At 24.1% G+C, this 21424-nt stretch overlaps 1 protein-coding gene across 1 annotated transcript; it reads right to left on the reverse strand.

The window, feature by feature from the left end:
* Nucleotides 1-1154: 1154 nt before the first annotated feature.
* Nucleotides 1155-21417, reverse strand: LOC145834908 (limbic system-associated membrane protein-like). The gene is made up of 10 exons (XM_082942436.1): nt 21279-21417; nt 20329-20410; nt 13734-13861; nt 7783-7896; nt 7407-7532; nt 6969-7103; nt 5625-5760; nt 3247-3419; nt 2913-2951; nt 1155-1531 (listed from the first exon to the last, which is right to left on the reverse strand). The coding sequence occupies exons 1-10, from the start codon at nt 21301-21303 to the stop codon at nt 1443-1445; spliced, it is 1047 nt and encodes a 348-aa protein (XP_082798562.1). The 5' UTR covers nt 21304-21417; the 3' UTR covers nt 1155-1442.
* Between the last annotated feature and the right edge of the window lie 7 nt (nt 21418-21424).

Here is a 21424-nt window from a genome sequence, read left to right on the forward strand (position 1 = left end):
AAACCAAATGTTTTTAGATAGATAATTTTTTAATGGTTCTACTTGCTCTGTCCAGCTTATGTTTCTATCCATTATAATACCCAAATGTTTTCAACTCTAAAACTTTTAACTGCTTTTTAACATTTAACGTTATTTAGAATAGCAGCCAGTGTGAAATTATTTTAAGTTCCAAAATAAGGTTGGAACTGTCTTGTATACGTATTTGTTTAAAAATTATATATAGTAACGTGTCATTTGCAAAATTTTGAACCCTTTTAAAAACGAAATTGATTTTATCAAAAAATCTAAATATCTTCTTTGTATAGCAATCACAAAGAAAAATAATACTAATATTTATTTTGGTTTGTTATCAAGATAGATTTCTAAATTTTAGTTTAATGGAGCAGAAAAAATCCAACTTTTCAACAAAGACGTCCATATTTTTTTTTCGATTTAAATTTGTTTTCATTTTTTAGAGAGTATAAATTTTTATTCTGCATATCAAACTCTAACAAAAACTTTTTTTTTTAAGATCAAGTTGGTATATAATGAAATATCAACATATAAAAACAATATCAGTATATCTCAAAACAGTTAGTTTATTTTTTTAAAGTAAATTATTATAGTTATTTTTATAGAACTTTTTTGTTTTTGCATTTAGTAGCATTTTTTGCTCTTTAGTTCGTAAACAAATAAAAATGCTACATTTTCTATTTTTTAAGCTAAGTTTAATATTGCAATAATACTCAATTTAAATAAATTTTGCAAAAGAAATAAGTTTTAAGTATAAGCTGATTAAGTCTTTTATGTAAACTAAGTTTCTTACCTTTATACCCTTTGTAATTTAAGTTCGTCATTTCATTTATTTATAAATTATATATTTAAATGTACTGAAACTGAAAACCTAAAATTCATTAAAAACTTTAAGCGAAACTGGATTACGAAAAACCGTTTATAGATTAACATTAACAGCAGAAACAAGTAGTTTTAATGGCTCAAAGTTAAATTTTAGCTCACTTTAAAAAAAATTCTAAATAATAATTTTCTAAATTTCTAGATCATATTAAATTTTTTTTTTTATTATTAAAATGTAAAACTTTAATAGAAATGTATTAGAAATATTTAGCTAAGACATATGATAATTGACATGTAACGAAAAAATGATTTTTGAGAGGTGCAAAAAGTTTTTACGTTTATTTACAAAACTCATATATTAAGCAAGGAGTTAATATCATTAATATCAAGAATTATGTTGTGTAAAAAATAGAGGTGGTAAAGTTACAGTGAAGATTGTTTTGTCTTATTGCAAGTTTATAAAAAAAATCACAAAATATTGCACATAGAAAAAATTATAAATGGTGTCAATAATAAACAATAGCTAAAATTAAATATCAACTGTATAAAAGATTTTAGACATTCCAGCACGAACCTTATGAAAATTTATACTTTCATTATAGTAAAAATTAAAAAAACAACAAGTGTATAAAATGAAGAAGGAGGAAAACATTTTTGAAATGGAAGACATGATTTTCACAGAAGTTTCTTGAAAAGTCTTTGAAAAGTATTTTAATTAAATTCTACTAAAATATATTCTAAACATTTCTATACAGTTCAAATATTGCTGCTTATTTTATTTACATTAGTCTAAATATTTTAGTACATGATATCACGTAGTAGAGTATTAATAATTTTGTTTTGTTGTTTAAACTTTCAATAATAATGTGATAAACAACTGTCAAACAATCATTGTTTTAAGTTTAATAAAAATTTGATTGAATGTTTTTACATATGTTTAGAAATAAAACTGCGCATAAACTAGCTGTAAAAAAAGTAAACTTATACTCACGATGAATTGTGTGAAAAAAAAGTATAGTTTAAGCTCATTTTATTTCTAAACTTACGGGTCAATTAAAATTGACATAACATCTGTAAAGCGACAAAAGTCAATTTTTTTTTACTTTTTCAAAAGATTCGAAGGTTTTTTTCTGTTTGACAAAGCTTTACAGTGTTTTAAAAACAGTCTTAGATCTAATTAATATATACAATCTATTAATTTTTACACTTATTTATATTAAGTTAAACAAACTTTAATTAAGCTTAAATAAAAATTAAGTTTTTTCATAATAAAACTTTAAAAACTGTTCTAAAATTAAAAGAAGTATATCAAAATTTTAAAGCTGTGCAAGGTTATAAGCTTCAATTAGATCTTAATGTAGCTTAGTAAAAATATTCTTACTTGTATTAAATATTGATGAAAATATTTTCTTTAAGTTATTGATCTCCTTCACAATACTTCATAATATATTGAATTTTAAGAATCAATACAACTTTTTTTTTAATTTTAAAACAGCGTAAAAGTTATGAGAAGTTCAAAAAGTTCTTATTTAAACTAATATACTATTACTAACATACTTATTATTAATATTAATGTTTTAGATACAATTTATTTATAATTTCTCAATTTTTTATTTTTTTTGTATTCTTATTATTTTATAAAAACAAGGGCAATACCTCGATAAACTTAGGTTATTAAAGTTTACAAATTTAAACTATAAATGATACATAGTCACATGTAATTTATATATACACATGTATTAAACAAAACTTCAAGCAACCATTTGCAGAAAGTAAAGTAAATAGATTATTAGAAATACATTATTACAAACATAAATAATTTTCAATAAATCGTAATATGATAACTATTTACTTTTTTTTTTTGCATTAGAAAATTTCACACAACAAAAAGCTGAACTAGTTTTAAACATCAAACAATAAATGTTAAAATTTATACTTTTTTTATATTAATACATAATTTCGTTAAAAATATGTTATTTACTTCTATAAAGCAAGTAATTTTAAACAGTAAGTAATTACTTGATAGGTTTTTTTTCATTCGAGTTTTTAATTAAATTTGAGCTAAATATTTAACTAACATTTTTTCGGGGGAAGCCTTGTTGACTCTGTTGGTATTTCTAAAAAGATATATAGTTATTAAAACTTCCAACAAATTAGTAAATTATTCAAAATAATATTCTTTAATAAATATATTACACAAGTTTATTAAACAAAATCTGTACTTCAAACAAAGTTAATCATATTTGTATTTTATTATTAAAAATCTATTTAAAACAAAATGATGCGACTACGATTATCATATTCTACTTTGATTCAATGTGAAAAACAACTTGTCCATTTGAACATAATATATTAGAAGAAGTTTAAAAAAAATATCATAACATATATCAAACTTAAGCAGTTTTATCTAACCACGGAGGTAGAGTGTTCTTGTTTCATTACCAAAGTAATTATAAACAATACATTGGAATTCTCCAAAGTCTTGCTTACTGACTTTGTTGATGTGTAGAGTGCTAGTTGTTTGCTGGCCGTTCCTTTTGACCGTGGCAAACCGGTCTTTACCACTTTCTTTGTCTTTCGATATTCTGTGTATATCATTCAATCACTGTTTTTGTGCCCACTTTATAACATTTATGTTTTGTAAAAAGCTATTTGGGAACGAGTGAAAATTTAGAACAGTGACTTTAACGATTATATTTTTAATATGTTGCATTTTTAATTCAGTAAAGCTTCTATCTTATTAAGCTTAAATAATGTCAAATCATCAATTAAGTTTACAAATTATTATACAAACTTATAAATAAACAAACTTTAATAAATACAAAAAGCAGCGGAAAAGTATATTTTGAGTTTTGCGTTCAAGTATTTTACATATAAAGTTAATATAACAAACTTTATCAAAAAAAGTAAATTTTAAAGCTTTACTTAAATTTTTAGTGAAATTAGAAGTTATATCATAACTAAAACACTATGTTTAATTTAAACAAATAAAAAAACTTTTATGTATTTAAATATACAAACGTTGTTCTTAAAATAAAATGCATTAAATGTATAGTAAAAAGAAGTCGTTTAAAATTTCATATAACTTCATATTGTTATAATATACAATTAGTACATTTAAAAATACTTTGGAACTAGTGAAGTTATTTTATATACAGTACATTTAATAAACTATTATACAACACAGTTTTAATAATTTAGTCTACAAATTAATCAGTTTGCTTTATAAACTTAATCAAAAAGGCAGTATCACCGTATATTTACTATGCAACAAACAAAAATCAATATATATTTTTCGTTTCAATATAAACTGGATATGGGCGACAGGTGGAGGTTTAAGAAAGGAAACTAATTGATTAGCTGCCAACTTGTCAAATGGCAACCATGACCACCGATCATGGTAATTGGTGAAAGTGACTTGTGATTGATGTGTTTGTGCTCGGTTTTCTTTTCTTTTTTCAATTATTGTTGTTTACGTAAAAAATTGCTTTTATATGTACTTCATAATAAAAGTAACAATTATTTTGTACATTTAAAATGGTGAACTAATTTTCTTCGTTTATAAATTGAAACAATTAATATTTTATTGAGAGTATCATCATAATATAAACTAAATTTTTGTTTTAGGGTTGTGAAAAAAATATCCTTCTTATACATTGAAAAAAAGGTTGAATGTTGTTCAAAATTAAAAAAATATATATATTTTAAGCTTATAAATATACTAAAAAGTTAGAGTTGTACTTTATTAGAACAATGAAGACTATATCGGCATAACTATGTTGACAAAAAATTAGTTCAAAATAAAATTAAAAATATAACTTTTTAAATTTCTAACAATAAGAACTAAACATAGTACTAGGTGTTTATACTACCGATTATCTTTTTTTTAAACTGTGTATTAATACAAAAACTGTAAACGTACTTTATTTTGTAAAAAAATAAATAAATTTGTTTAATAATTAAAAAAAAACTCTACCTACAAATGTACCTGTATACCTTTTTATTTGATTTCATTAGCTAAACAACAAAACTTTAAATACTTAACTATCTAAAAACTGTTTCTGAATGTTTATTGAAAATTTAAAAAACATCATTACTAAATATAATTAGCTAGTATAAAAATTCAGTTGTAGTTAATAATCGTTTTAAAAGTTTTAAACCTTAAACATATTTTTAAAACAAGGTAGCTTAAATAAATAAAAAATTCTAATTTTTTTACCTTATTCTTTAATTAAAAAAACGCTACAAAATACTAATAAAAATCACTTTTAATACAAGCCTTTAAATTAAAGAAAAATAAAAACGGCTAACATAAATTAAACTTAGATTAAGTACAACAATTTATATTCAAGCTTTAAAATATGCATACTTAAAAACATTTTACTTTCACATAATATAGAGTAAAATATTTCTTATAATTTATATAGTAATTAATATTTAGGTAACCACTAATTTAACCGTCAAAATTGTTATTATTAATTTACTTTTACTTTATAAAAACTACAAAACACTTTTATTCTAATTTACCTTAATACTTGACTGCTAAGAGTGTAACTAATGGTATTGTAAAACTTTATTTGTATATGTTTGTTCTCGACATTTTAATGTATTTTTAAACTTTAAGTAGTTTAAAAGATTGAAAACTTAAAACTTGAAGCTTATATTGATTGCTTATGGAAATTTTTACTTAATTTCAAAAAAACACTTTTTATCTAATTTCAGCAGAAGTATTATGTTTACTGGCATACTAGAAATTTAAAATTAACCATCATTATTAAATAAAAACTAACATTTTTCCGTTAGGCAAAACCCACTGGAAGTTAGGCGCTGGCTGACCCCTACCTTTACACTGCAATGAAGTTCGCTTTCCCATCTGCACACGAAGTTCTCCCTGGGTTCCCTCGTCATTAATCATTTCTGCTGCGTCTGAACGAACGTAAAAATTAATTAAATGAGTCAACTTAGGCCATTGGGGTGAAAATAACTTTTTTTACAACTTCATTTTATTTTGTAGAGTTTTAACTAGACTACTAGTTGCCTTTTACAACTTTCAATATCTAAACTAACTTTTTGAGTTACAGCCGTTTAAAATCGGAGAGTACAATAGGTTATTTATGGGAGGAGAAAACTAAACAAAGAATAAATAAAAATAACTAAAAATATAACTTTACCTACGTTGATTGATAAAAAAAACTCAAATTTTTAGGAAATGTTCTTTGCAACATTTAAAAAATCTGCAGCAACAATTTTTTTAAATAGAAAAATTTAAATCTAATGACCAAAAAACCAAACCAATCTTTTTTTTTTGTTCTTTTTTGAAATTAATAACATCACAACAGACTTTTTTAAATATTGCAAGGAACATTTCCTAAAAAATTGAGCTATTTATCTCAAAAAACGTAGGATATATATTTTTAGTGATTTGTATTTATTCACTCACTGTTTTAGCTTTTCTTCTCATAAGGAACCTTAAGTACTCTACAACTTTAACCAGCTATACATCTTAAAATAATGAAATATTAAAAATCTTTAAAAAACGATTTGTAGCTTAATTAAAACTCTGCAAAGTAAAATAAAGTTAAAAATTTTTACACCCACCCTCTATTGCCTTAATATTTTAAAAAAAGTTTTTGTGGTACATTAGTTACAATTTATAATTTTTTTACTTATTTACTGCATTGTACTTTGGATTTTAATCTTTTATAAAAATTTATTTAACCTATGGGATGTATATATTTACTCATCAAATATCAAATGTAAAAATAAATTGTAAATAAATTATTTCCAAAAAATATAAAATTACAAAAAAATAAATTTTACGTTTATTCAGGCATATAAATCATAGATAAAAATCCATACAATAATTTCTTATTATTGATTATAATTTTTTATGCTTAAGTATTACTGCTCATTTAAGTGTAAACAAAAAATCAGAAAAATACTTTAAGTCTTTATATTTTAAAACAGTCAAGCGTTAAACTAACAGCATGTTGTAAAAATTAAGTACTACTTAAACCTTTGTAACAATTTACTTTTAAAAATCGATGTCAAGTAAAACTTACTTCAACACTCATCATACCATCATGAAATATCTAATACCAAACGCCAAATAAATGTTTTACATGCAAACTAACAATTTATAGTAAGAAGGACTTCGTGCCTGATTATATTTCCCACTCCATTATCAGCGGTGCAAACATATCGGCCTCCGTTATTGCGTGTTGTTTTAGTTATCAAATAATTAAAACCTGTTGCTCTAACTTCGTCCACTATTTAATTTAAAAATGAGATAACCGTTTAGTATTAAATGATTGAAAATAAGACGAAACTTTGTTGTGCAAAAGTTTTTTTATAACTTTGAATCTTGCAAGTTCATTAGACTATAACACACTTATTTTTGAAAAAAATTTATGATTTTATATTAAAAATAGTTGAAGTGGATTAGTTTAATTTAAAAGTATTATAAAACTATTATGGTTAATAAAGTATCTGATTTTTATCTATAAACGCTTGAATTAGTATATTTATAAAAACCAATAAAACATCAAACAAATAGCTTATTAATCATCAACCTTGAGGCATAATGAAGCGCCATGATACTCTAGGTTCAGGTGTTCCTTTTGCTTTGCATCGTAAGTGAATTCCTTGACCTTCCTCTTTTACTACGTCTCTGGAAATATCGACCCAACTTGGAGGTTCTAACAATTATTTCAACAAAACTAATTTTTTTAGTTTTAGTTATGAAATTTTTTCAAACCACACAGTAAGTCATTTGAAATTAGATAACAAAACTGTTAAAATTCCTAACAATATTGCAAACACAACAGTGAAAACTATACAGTTGGTTTGATTTAGTTGGTAGTTTTTTATCATTTAACAGTTGGTTTCTATTCGAAATTCTAAAATAATTAAAAACGTAAATACTTATATGACAACAAAATATTATACCGTTGACTTTAAGGTAAATGTTGATAGCTTTTGATGGTCCGTTAATCAGATAAACCCTGCATTCATACAAACCATCGTCGGCTAGTTCGACTTTTCTTATAGTAAGTTCATTTCCTGTTTTTTCATAAAATTTTTATTATAAATAATTTATATAATAATTTAATTATTTATAATATATTAAGTATAATTTATAAAGCAAACGTGTTAAAAGTTTGATCACCTACCTCTGAACTACTTTAATATTTCTTTGCAACGCACTGGACAACACGCTAAAATTTACTATCTAGTTTCATAATAACTTATATATAATTTTTTTTTAATTTAACCATAAAAATTAATACTTAAATCGAATAAAAATACAAATACAGGTTTAAAATTTTATATTGAATCGATGTCGACTTGTACATTTTATTACTACAAAATTTCAAACTACCTTGACAGTAAGAAAATACTATCCTGTTTTAGTGCTTGAAAACAATTTAAAAAGTGGATTAGATACTCCTTATACTTTGTAAAGGAACAAATATTGATTGGATTCTAAATAAAATATTTTTTGCGTCTCAACGTAAGCAACTCATGCTAAATGCTGCTTTAACAAGCTTAAAGTAACTGGCTTTACAGGCTATGTAGAACTTACTTCAGACTTTTTTTTTACTATTTTACTGCAAGGATTTACTTTCAATTTGACATTAAATTTAAATATGTCAATTGCAAAACTAAAGTCACAGAATCACGTAAACAGTTTTTTTTTACAGATAATGTCGTAAAAATGAAACTTAAAAAAATGCTAAATTTTTGATAATAATAAATAAATCAATTTTATCAGTTTTACAAGGTGTTATTAAATTGTTGTTTTTTTTCAACTATAAGTCTTTTTTACTTTCAACACTTTATTTTAGAAGTTTATATTTAAATATATTTATGCAAATCGTATATTTTATTCGCGACCGGTTTCGGTGGCAAGAGATATTTAAATTTATATTTATAGTTTATTAAAAGTTTATACTTAAATTAAAAATTGTATTATAGTTATGTATTATTGTTATTATTATTATTATTATGATATGTATTTATAGTAATATTAAATTATATTAAGTTTATACTTAAATAAAAAATACTTAAAAAGATCTCACAATTTTTACAGAAAAAATATATTTTTATTTACAAAATAAACTATAATAAATATTTTTCAATATTTCAGACATAACAACTTTTTTTTTACTTTTTAAAAATCTAAACAAGTCTTATGTTTTCAATCTGGTATACTTCTTGGAATTTTTATCAGCAAAATACGATTGAAACAACCAAAAAATGTATACATATTACAAAGCTGTTTTAACTAATCACTTAAATTATATATAATAAAAACAGTAAACCTAATCCACAAAATATAAATTAAATTAACAGAAAATGTCTTCAACTAAATAACGCAATGGTTTTATCAAACTCTTTTTTTTAGTTTAGTTTAGATAAATTAAATTTGACTCGAGTTTAACTAAAATATAAGTATATTATAAATTTTTCTTAAAATTTTAAACTAATATTTTCTGAACATAAGATTGTTTAGCAAATATTGTGCTATAGAAAACTTTACCTGAACATTTATTAATGCTATATACACTTTCTTCTGATTTTCACCAACATTAGATCACTTTGACACACGTTACTTAATTCTTTTTTTAGATGTTTTCTTATTTTTTCACTAAATATTTTTTAATAGAACTAAGGATTTGTGATAAACAAAATTTAAGGAAGTGCAGTATACTAGTTAGTTTTCTATTCTTTTAATTGTATTTTCCTGAGGAAAATTGATCAATTATACTAGAATAATCACATATGAATATAAAACTATATTTTTAATTATTAGTATAAGGTATATTTATTTAAAGCGATTGAAAAAAGTTTAGACAAAATTTAATTTTAAAACTCTTAAAGATCTTTTAACTATTTATTAAAAAGTATTGCACACCTTTTTACATAAAAAAAAAAATTTACATAAAGACTTATAAACTTTGGAGTTGTGAACTTTTAAACAAAAAAAAATTTAAAGCTCTAAACCATTCATCTAAACTTAGTATTTATATCGACAACCTTTCGACCAAGACTTTTTTTAAATTCATAGATATATTATACTCAAACACAGTTGAATTATGTTTTAATTACTCAAGTCCAATCTTATTACACTATATAACACACTGTATGTTAAACATATAAAAGCCAGATTAGCAAGGAAAACAAAATAATATATTTATCATATACATACAAATACATTAATCAACAACAAAGTGTATTCGACTAGGTAGCATGGAAAGTTTTTAGATATTAAGAATGGAATGATACTAAATATTCTAAGTTTATAATACAAAGTAAAAAATATTTTATTAAATTTAACATTTATAAAAGACACAGGAAAGCGTCACGTTTCGCAATAGTCGTTTTATATCTAATTATTAATGTTCAGGTGAAAATATTACAAATTTTATACTTATGCACTATCATTAACCTAATATAAACAATACATAAACAACAGTGTACGATACTTTTATCTTGCTTTACATATAAAATTTACTGAGAACATCTTGGCTTAAAATCAATAAATTACTTATGACACAAGGTCACACAAAATGTATTTAAGATAAAACTTACTTACTGCTAAATCTGAAATAAAAATTATAAACAAACAAAAATATACTTTTTTTGTACCATTTTAAAACTAACACAATCAAAAAACTACACGTCTTGTAATTGATAAACATTATTTTTATAAATCTGCATTACATTTCTATACAGTTTGAGATGTGTTCTTTTTAAGTATAAAATTGTTATAATAATGTAAAAACTTACTGTATTTCGCATAATTTTTTTTGTTCTTATTATTTTATACTAATTACTAAATAAAATTTTATTAAAAGTTTAAAGTTGGAGGTACTGTTTAATACATACTGTTAATTATGTTGTGTAATAAATATAGTAAGTACACTAAAAAAACTATAGAAAATTTTTTCAAAAACTAGTTAAAATAATTATATATTGAAGTTTTAACAATAAATTTTTAAAGAGCTTCACAATTAAGGAGCCTTTATACAATTATGACAAAAGTTAAATTGTTAAAAAGTTTATTACTTAAAAATTGTTTCACGCTAGTGCGATGATCACAAGTAAAAAAGTAAACAAACTAATAAGTTGCTTATCACCTAATCAACTAATTACTTACCTAAAACTATATAAAATGTTTGTCCGTTGCAAATTATTAGTTTGTTTACTTTTTTACTTGTGATCATCGCACTAGCGTGAAACAATTGTTAAGTAATAAACTTTTTTAACAATTAAACTTTTGTCATAATTGTAAAATAATTATATTAATAAAATTGTAGCTTTGTAACTTACAATATATATAGACATTATTATATCAAATATATATAATATTTATATATTTGGAACTAAAACAATTCAATAAGGCTAAATAAGGCGCTTCACTAATCAATAATTGCAAACAGATCTTTCCTAAATTTTAACTTGACAGCAGAAAAGTTTTATCTTAGGCTCATGTACACCTATTCATCATAATTTACATTGTTTGTTTTTACATTGTTTCAATGACTAAAAAGAGCTTAAATAATGGAAATTAGAATCAAAAAATTCAAAAAAAAAAACATAAACATGATTTTCTGTTTTAATTATCAGTTTGTTTGTTCAATTCTAAGGTTCTAACTAAAAGATTTAGTTTATATTTTTTACAACATAATAAATAGTTTGTTATAAGAAATGTGCAAAATATTTAAACTATTTTTGTAAGTTCATCTGAATATTTGAAATGTTTTGAAACAACAATAAAAGGTAACAAAAGTATAAGTATATACTTAGCTCACAGTTACATTGTTGCAATAAGTTTTTCTTGATTTTTAAAAAACAGTTGCTAAGAGTTTGCTAATAATAATCCTAACGATACAAGTTCATTGGAATATACAATAACAACAACAGTTTGCAGAGTAATTGCTTTATTCAACTAACATACATTTCTACGTGTTAGAAAATTAACACAGTTCCACGGACTTCTGAAAAAATAATAAGTAGTGTAAAAAAATAAAAGATAAAAAATGAATGTGTGTATTTACTAAACCTATGTATAGTTATGATAAATAACTGATAGTAACGACAAAAATACTAACAACCACAATATAAAGGGTTGTAAATATAAATAAACTTACAGCATCAGTTAATAAAAGTAAACTATAGTGGTATAAAAGATTATATGTTAATTGTTAGTCGTCAACACAGTTCGTCCTTATTGGGACTCATCAGGCAGGCATAGTCGTAAGAAGACCATACCAAGCGGATAAAAAGTACTGAAAACAAACGTGTAAGGGTAAAGTTGAAAAAAGGACGAAACCTGTCGTAGGTTGTCTCAAATGCTGTTGTTGTTGGTCATGTGGTGAAATTCATTATTTATTATTGATGCCAAAAAATAACTTTGTTTTGTTGATGATGGCCGAAATAAACAATGGATAAAGCTACGTAAGTTAGGAGTAACATAAAACAGTACTAATAACAACAAAAACTAAATTCAAGTAAAGTAACAACAAAAGTAAAACAAACTATACTCACATTTAAAGCTTTCCAAGTAATCAAAACAAAAAGTAAAATAGTAGTTAAGCACTGGAGTTTTTGAATAACAATTACTTCATGATATAATTACAACCGAAATCTTACTTACATTTGTGAATAGATATAAGCTAATAAAATTTTGTTTAAAAAAATGTTTAAAAATTACAAGAACATAAATAATTTACAATTTACCTAAGTCTCTTGTTACTTTACACTAGGGTTTCTTAAAACTGTTTTATGTTACTTCTAACTTAAATAGCTTTAACTCAAATAAGTAAATTTAAGTTGTATTATTTATCAACATATAATCATTTACAGCAATGAAGTTTAAATCTATCAATCAAAGCTCTAAATTCACTTATATTTACATCATTTTATATTGTGAATGATTAATATTCTTAAATTACTGTTAGTTATCTATTATAAATATTAAAGAAAACATCTGCAAAAGTCCACAGAGCCTAAGCCTGGACTTTCGTATTCCGTGATACAAACTCAAGTTAACTAAGTTTGATCACACCAATTCGATCATCAGACCACAAGCTTACAGTAGACTGAGACCCGGGTTTTGTTCTTATTGAAACATGTCAGACAGCCGCAACCAATAAATATTGCAATCTACAAACAATTTATCATGAAGCGACCGTTTGCTGGTGATCAGTGACGTCAGAATTGTTTTTTTGCTATGCAAAGTTATATACATTGTCCACTAAGTAAGACAGCTGGTACCATTGTATCAAATACGATTGCTTCAAATGAAACATGATAAACCATTTGTAGATTGACAACTGCAAGCATTTTAGGTTGCGGCTGACTGATGAGTTTCGATAAGAACGAAACCCAGGTCTCAGTCTACCAAAAGCTTGTGATCTGATGATCGAATTGGTAAGGTCCAATTTTTTTAAGTATTACATTTATGACTTATATTTAGTAAATACAAATATTCATCTTCTTTATTGTCTATCATTTTCTGCAGTAGTTGTTTTTTAGAACTTTGTGAAACTGTGTAAAATTATCAACAGAGAAATGTACGCCAGTTGAATAAAGCAAACTCTGAAACTTTTTGTTATTTTGAGTTTTATTTTATTAACAAATTAAGCTAAAAAGGAAACTATTTTAAATTGGATTAAAAGAACGAGATTTATTGAGTATATAAAAAAATCAATACACATTTATTTTTGTAAACTATTTATTATTTCATGGTATAAAAGTACTTTTAACAAAAAATAATTATCATTTTACTATTATAAACTTAATGAATAATAAAAAATTGTACATTTAAATTTACATACATTTTAAGGCAAAACTTTATGAAGAACCTATTATTTTAATAGTATGTATCTAACCATTTGAACTTATAGAAATTCGTTTATCATAGATATTATCATCAAAGTCATAAACTTCTCCTCCAGGTAGCTTCCATTTTAATTCATTATACTCATTTTTTTGAAATTTTTCTGTCAGTTGTTTACAGCTACAAAAGTATTATTATAATTAGCTTGTAAAAGCTTAATAATCTATTTACCTTCACAAACAAACTAACTTTTATATAATAGGGGTTCCTGTATTAGATTTTTTTAAATACATGTAGCTTTAACTACTTACAAAATAAAGTTAAAAAAGCAATTAATTTATATTTTGAAAAAGTCTTCAAGCTTCTGTTTACATTTTCATAAAGCACTCTACAATCTATACTTATCTCTTTAATTACAGTATAATTAAGTTAGTTATTAATTTAAATTTTATTTTAATAAAGCAATACAGTTTTATAGGCTTGACTGTTTTAAAACAATAAGAGGTCTAGAATTTAAAAATATGAACAAACTATTTCATTTTATCAGAAGTTTATTTTGCAAACTAAGTTTTATTCCTAGAGTTTTTCAGTGCTTAAAATAAAAATTAATTCAACAATAATTGAATATTTCAAAACATTATGAAATACAATTCTTTTAATTTAAGTACAGGAAACTATTTATATTTTAAAAGTAACAATCACAAATATAATTACTTAATATAATAATACAATACACAAAATTAGTTGTTTAAATATATATATATTTTATTATATTGAACCTCTTTAAAGTATCTTGTAATTCATACTCAGAGTCTGTTTATTAAGGCCAAACCATATCCATTTTTTAATGTTTGTCTTATTATCAAATTTGAAACTAAGCTTGTTTTTTACAGTTTTTTTAATTCAAAAATACATTTTGAGATGTAATTGTAAGCTACTAAATTAAGACAGTTCATCACACTTTTAATAAAAGGCGCTAACTAATAAGATGAAAATGGTGTGTTTCATTAAAAATATATATTTTCTACAGTTTTTACAACTGTTTTAAAACTTTCTTAGTATTATCTTTAATAAATTATGAACAACTTGTAGGAAACAGTTTTTTTTATTTTCTCACCAAAATTTATTTAATCAAAACTTAACAAAATAAGCTGAATACTAAATACTTTGTTTACAATACTTTTTAATCCTTTTTCCAACAAGTTGTTTTTAATATTGAGAAAAACAGTTCAAGATAATTTTATGTAGATTGCTATAAAAGTGATGAAAGATAAAAAAAAAACATTTAACATTTTTACATTCCAAGAAAATTGGCAGTAACCTTTTATTTTAGAGACCACAATAAAAGTTCTCGACTTTATAATAAGGAGATTGATTAACTCAATTTTTTTAATTTCATTGTCAAAACAATGTTTCACTCGTTTGAAATAAATCAAACGAGATCCTCAGTTGAACAATAAAATCTTATTTAATTCTATAGTTTGAGCTATCTCAAATAAGTGAAACATGGTTTTGACAATAGAATTTTTAAAGTTGAAATGAGTTGAAAGTTCAAAAATTAATAAAGTTTATTATTGTTCTATAAAAACTATCTTATAGTTTTACTTTAACCTTTAAAATAAGAGCCACTAAATTTCAACTAAAAAAATGACCTTAGAAACTTGAAGATAGCAAAATACTAATAAATTTTAAACAGTATCAAAATATAAACAGTAATTACATATAGCAATTCATTTACTCATTTAACATGAATTCAAGTTACAAAACCATCATAAATTCTAAAAAACAATGCTTTAATTTTTTTTAGAAATATTTCAACTATAATTTGAAATTTAAATACGTATTTCATCAGAAAAAAGTTAAAATTAAAGTCTTTCAAAATATAAATTATTTTTACAGAGTTTAAACTAATATTTTTATAAATAAATACAACATTTATAATAATACACTTTATTTTCAAGCACTTTTAACCAAACCTCATCAGTAGATTATCATTGTTAAATAACAAAACTAGTTATTAATAGATAACCCATTTTAATTAAAGCACACAAAATGGTTTAACTGTAAATAAAAAAACTCAATAAAAACTTACTAATAGTTTGCTAATAAAGATCCTAAGAAACAAGTTTGTTGAAATATACAATAATAACAACAGTTTGCAGAGTACTTCCTTTATTTAATTGATGCACATTTCTCTGTGTTCAGCAATTAACCTATCTCAACAAAGTTCTGAAAAAATGTACTACAAAAAAGATAGAAGATAAAGAATAGGAATATGTGTATTTAATAAATATAAGCCACAGATGTATAATTTAATAACTTTGATAAATTGCCTCTTTTAACTCGTCTACACCAGTGATGTAACTTTTTTTGAAAGCATTTAACACTTCACACATTTTAAAATGATTATATGTTTCCCTTGCATAGATACACTCAAGTTATTCATACAGTTCAAAATGTCACTCAGATAAGCTAGCTTTTGAATAAATTCTTTTGTCTCAACTTCTTTGACATGGTCATAGTCACATTTCTTAAGAAAAGCTTAGACTTCTTTTTGCAAATCAAAAAAGCGCGTTTAAGCTCTTCCACATGACAGCCAGCAGACCTCTGTATGGAAAAGTATAACTGAATGTTCACTACCATAACCTTGACACAACAACTTAAAAAGGCGATGATTTAGAGCACAACCTCTAATCCAGTTGATGGCCTTCACAGAACTATCAAAGATATTTTTCAATTTTGAGGGAAATGTTTTTGATGCTAAAGCATGTCAATGAAGAAAACAATGAGTAGCCTGCAAGTGCGAAGTATCCTATTTTAACAGAGCAAAAAAATACAATTTTTTTTCTAACATAGCAGGGGCACCGTCAGTACACACAGAACCAATAACTTGGATGTCTAGGTCATGCTTTGCAAAAAAAATTCTTAACACATTGGAAGATGTCTTTTGCTTTGGTGGTTCTCTTCAGATCTTTACAAAATAAGAAATGTTTCATTACGGTACCATCATGCAAATATCTCACTAATGCAATCAGTTGGCTGCAATTTTCAATATCGGTTGTTTTGTCCATCTGGAGAGAGATTTTCAAGGGACTAGCTCTGATGTCCAAAATATTGGAACTTAAATCACTAATTTGACTCTGAATAACATTATTTGATAATGGCACTAATTCAATTATTTTTGAAGCCTCTTTACCTAGAACAAGTTTTGTCATTTGTCATGACTTTTTAACCTCTTCAGCAATTGTAATTTGACTATGTTATACGCCTCATGGTATGAAGCCATTTATAGTAGTTTGTCAGCAGATACAAAACCGAACTTTAGAAGTGTTCCTTGTGATTCAAAGCGGATAATTTGACATCATGACCTGAAACATCTCCTTCACCATGTCGGTTGTTAAAGTGTTCTTGCAACTTAGATGGATTCAATCTTGCGTTTGAAAATACAATATTACAAAACATGCATTGCGGTTTTTGCAGGCCTTCAGTTGTTTCAGTAAAAGTAAAACCAAACTGCACATAACAATCATTCCTCTTCCTTTTCTTTGCCACAATTAAGAATTAAGTACTAATTAGAAAATTGTATTCTAAGAAGTATAAAAAAGTTAATTACTGTGAAATTTATTTTCTATAAGATTTAGTTAACAAAAACAATGCTTTGGTCTCTGACCTCGTCAGTTTGTTTTGTCTATAAAAGTTATGAGAAGTGAGGAAAAGGCATAAAAAGAGTAAATAAAATTAGGCTTAAACTTGAAAAAAACTTTTTATACATTTTGATATGAATTAGCTTCTAAAAATATATAATCAAGTGTGCTAGGTAAAGCCAAAGAAATATTTTAAATTAAAAACTATACACTCACATTAGTCTAAAACTTGTAAAAAAAAACTTTGGTTTTTAAAACATAAACAACTATAACAAGCATTATATTCAGGTAATGGTAGTTATAATTTTTTTAAACAACAATTATACAATCAAAATAACAACTAAATTAGTATAGAGTTTGAAAGCTTTATTAAAGTTATGCAATTAGATTACGATGTAATATTCAAAACTGTAAACCTTTTTTATGATTTGAATTGCTTGTTAGCTTTTAAAATCGATAGTTATGTTTTGTTTAGTAAGATAACTTAAGGCTTACTGTCGTCCAAGTTAAATAAAAATATTCATATTTATCAATAAAAAATTAAAAGCTATCTTGCACCCCTGGTTGGGAAACCTTGTACTTAACTATTATAACTATGGCTTATGTTTACAAAATATACATAATCATATTCACTTCATTCTTTTTACAGTTCTTTTTCAGAAGTAATTAAACTGGGTTAATTGTTTAACACAGTGAAATGTGAGTCAGTTGAAAAAGGAAAGTACTGTGCAAATTTTTGTTATTTTTGTGATAAATGTATAAATTTTGTTCTTAAAATTTAAACTTAAATTTTTTATCTAATTAAAAACTTGATTAACTTTACTATAATTTGTTTTAAATTAATAGTTTAAACATTTGATCATACTTAACCAAGAATACTATAAGTAAAACTACAGTTAAAAAAAAAATAAACAATTGAAATAAAAAAAAACAATTATGAAAAAGCAACTTAATATAACAGTTAAATAAATAAATAAAATTTAATCTGTTAAATAAACCTTATATTTTTACAAAAACTAGGTGTCAAAGATTTTATAAATCATGTTCCTAGAAATTTAAACAAAAAGGGTTTTCATTTTGCATAAGATTGAAAAAATTCCATTCTATAACTTACTGGCATACTCACAGTTGTCATTTAAGTTGGCTAATTGTAATAAAGTAATTTTAGTTGGGCTTTTCAGAGACTTCTATTTCATCTTTCAAGTATTTTTGGCAGATGCAAATCAATATGTCAGTAAGACTTTTGATATTTTTAAAGGTCTACCTGAAAAACTTGTTTGAAACTTAAAACAACAGGGAATTGATTTGATGGGAATTGACTTGGATGGCAATTATTTGAATTAAAAAGTATAGAATAGAAATTGAACCTGGAAAGCAGATGAATAGTTCCTATTTAAAACAAGTTTTTTGAGAAATAATTGCATAACATTGTGAAAATAAACAACCAAAATTTTTTTAATACATTTATTATAGTACATACACTATTTTTATTATCTAACTCTATATAGTGATTTGTCTTAACTAAAAAAGATTGCTCAATTTACTGAAGTGTAAAGAGCTTATTTAAATAAAGATGTGAAAATTAAATACTTTATTCACAACCAGGTTTCGGTGACAAAAATTGCAACCTTTTCAAGTAAAATAAACTATTTATTTTAATACAAGTAAAATACAAGTAAAAATATACAAGTAAAAATATACAAGTAAAAATATACAAGTAAAAATATACAAGTAAAATTAAATACCTTATTTTACTTGAAAAGGTTGCAATTATTTGTTACCAAAACCTGGTTGTGAATAAAATATTTAATTTGCACATCTTTATTATTTAACTCTAAAAACATTTACACAGTCAGAAGTAGGATTGGGTACCTTTAAGGAGAAGCAATACTGATTTTAAACCTTTATATCATTTTAATTCTCTTAAAGTAGATATTTTTTTTTGTTGAAAAACAAAATCTGTTTTCTTAAATAAGTTTTTTTTTTCTACAACCTAATATATAAAGCATGGTTGCCACTGATCAAGCTGAAAAAAAATTCCTGACTTTTTACCAAAATTTTCCTGACTTTTCTAAATCATACTCTTAAATTAAACTTATTCTAAAAAACATAATCTAACACTTGAAACTATATAAAGCTAATTATAATACAGGTTAAAAACAACAGTTTTTTGCTGAATTCTATCAAACTTCCAGTACATCACTTAAACCATCTGTGCATGATTCATGTTTGTAATAAACAGCTCTATCAGCAAAATACTTGTACTACCACCTTATAAACACAGCTTGTCTGATAAAAGACACAATTTTTTAGCATTTCCTAGCATAAATGTATCTAGATAAACAATGACATATAAGGAACTATTACAATTTTTGTTTATATATCACAGTTTCACTATGGAAGTGTACTTGCTACAGATCATCAATACTAAAAAGCTTACAAAATCTGCTTGTTCAAGTAGGGTACTTGTTCAATATGTTAATAGAAAATTTTTGCAGTTTTATAAAGGATATTTTACTAATTCATATTAGGTGAAGGCATTGGAAATAAAATTAAATATTTTTGTAAATTTCTAGGAAATTTTTGGATTTTTTTTCTGACTTTAAAGGACTTTTAATCAATTTTTACCATTTGAAGGCTTTGGAAAACAAGGAATTTTGTAAATTTACACTGACAAAATCTGAATTTTTTTTTAATTTTATCAAATTTCCTGACTTATTTTCAAACCCCCCCCCCTTTTTACCTGACTTTTCCTGACTTTTGTCATTTCTTTTAATTTTTCCTGACTTTTCCTGATTTCCTGACTTTTCCTGACTGAGTGGCAACCCTGATAAAGTATATAAATATTTTTAACCTTAGATACTTGTATAATTTATCAAGATATTTCAAAACTAATACTAGCACTAATAATTTATTAATTTTATACCATAAAAGAAATCATTGTTGTTCACTAATGTTATGAGTAAAACTTTAATAAACCAGAAAATACAACTATAAACATACTTTATTACTACATTTTCATTTTTAGTGACTTCTCTTTGTTCTCTGTTGTATTCCAAACTAGTTCCAAAAACCACTAGGTAAGCTGAAATTTAGTAATTTTTTTTTGAATTATACAGTTATAAATTTTATTTAGGCTAGAATTCTAATAATAACCTAGCTCTAGCATGATGTCAAACCAATATCAAACTGAAATTACATTATATTCGATGTCTAATTTACCCATAACTTTAGGCTAAAAGTCTTTGTTTATAGCCTAATATGTTTAATAAAATACTTTGTTATAAACAAGCTTTAAAAATAAATGGAATTAAGTTTGTTTATTACAAACTAATCAAACTTAAATATTTAATTGCTTGTATTTTACAGATTTGCAGTTGATATTGTATTGATATAATCGATTTATATTGTAAAATGAAAGCAATTAAATATTCAAGTTTTAATGTTGTATGTTAAATATGTTTGAATTTATTATTTATGTAATTACAAAATGTTGTTTTTTTTTCTAAAATTATTGTTAAAGTAGACCTCAAATAAAATATAATTTCAATCCAATATTGGTCAAATAATATTCTAGGTAATTACTGGAACTCTTTCAAAAATCAAAAAACAAAAACTTTTGTTTCTAAAATCAAAAACAGAAATAAAAGGGCTCAAAAAATGAAATATTAAAACACTAAATAAATTTAAAATAACTTTAGAAATAATCGTAGTAATAAGCCATCTACTATAGTTCCAATTAAAAGTCTAACACAATATATAAGTAGTAACTAAAATGTTAAAAAAATTTTTTAATTAGTTAAAGTATTTCTTATGGCAAAAGCTTATCTAAATTGTATCTTTTTTGATTAAATTTATGCAAAATGTAGTTTGCATAAGTGATAGTTAAACTCTAACTTTTATTTTCTGATGTTTTTCTACCTTTATAAAAAAAAAAACTTTTTTTAACATACCTAAATAAAGATATAGACCAAACATTACAGAAAATTGTAAATATAACGTTAAAAATGAATATAAGGATTAGGATCTTCTTGCAAACATATTTGACTAGAGTAAAGACAATAATAATTTTCCATGGTTTATAGTTTTTTTTCTGTAC

The sequence above is a fragment of the Thalia democratica genome, chromosome 4 (assembly GCF_965202585.1).
Source record: "Thalia democratica chromosome 4, ktThaDemo2.hap1.1, whole genome shotgun sequence".
Lineage (NCBI taxonomy): Eukaryota > Metazoa > Chordata > Thaliacea > Salpida > Salpidae > Thalia > Thalia democratica.

What these genes read in the sequence shown, in the direction of transcription:
- LOC145834908 (XM_082942436.1), bottom strand. Translation starts at nt 21,303, where the DNA reads ATGTTTGGTCTATATCTTTATTTAG. An exon ending in TGGTCTATATCTTTATTTAG is followed by an intron (nt 20,411 to 21,278) that starts GTATGTTAAAAA and finishes ACTAAATTTCAG; the next exon opens with CTTACCTAGTGGTTTTTGGA. An exon ending in AAGAACACTCTACCTCCGTG is followed by an intron (nt 2,952 to 3,246) that starts GTTAGATAAAAC and finishes ATATCTTTTTAG; the next exon opens with AAATACCAACAGAGTCAACA.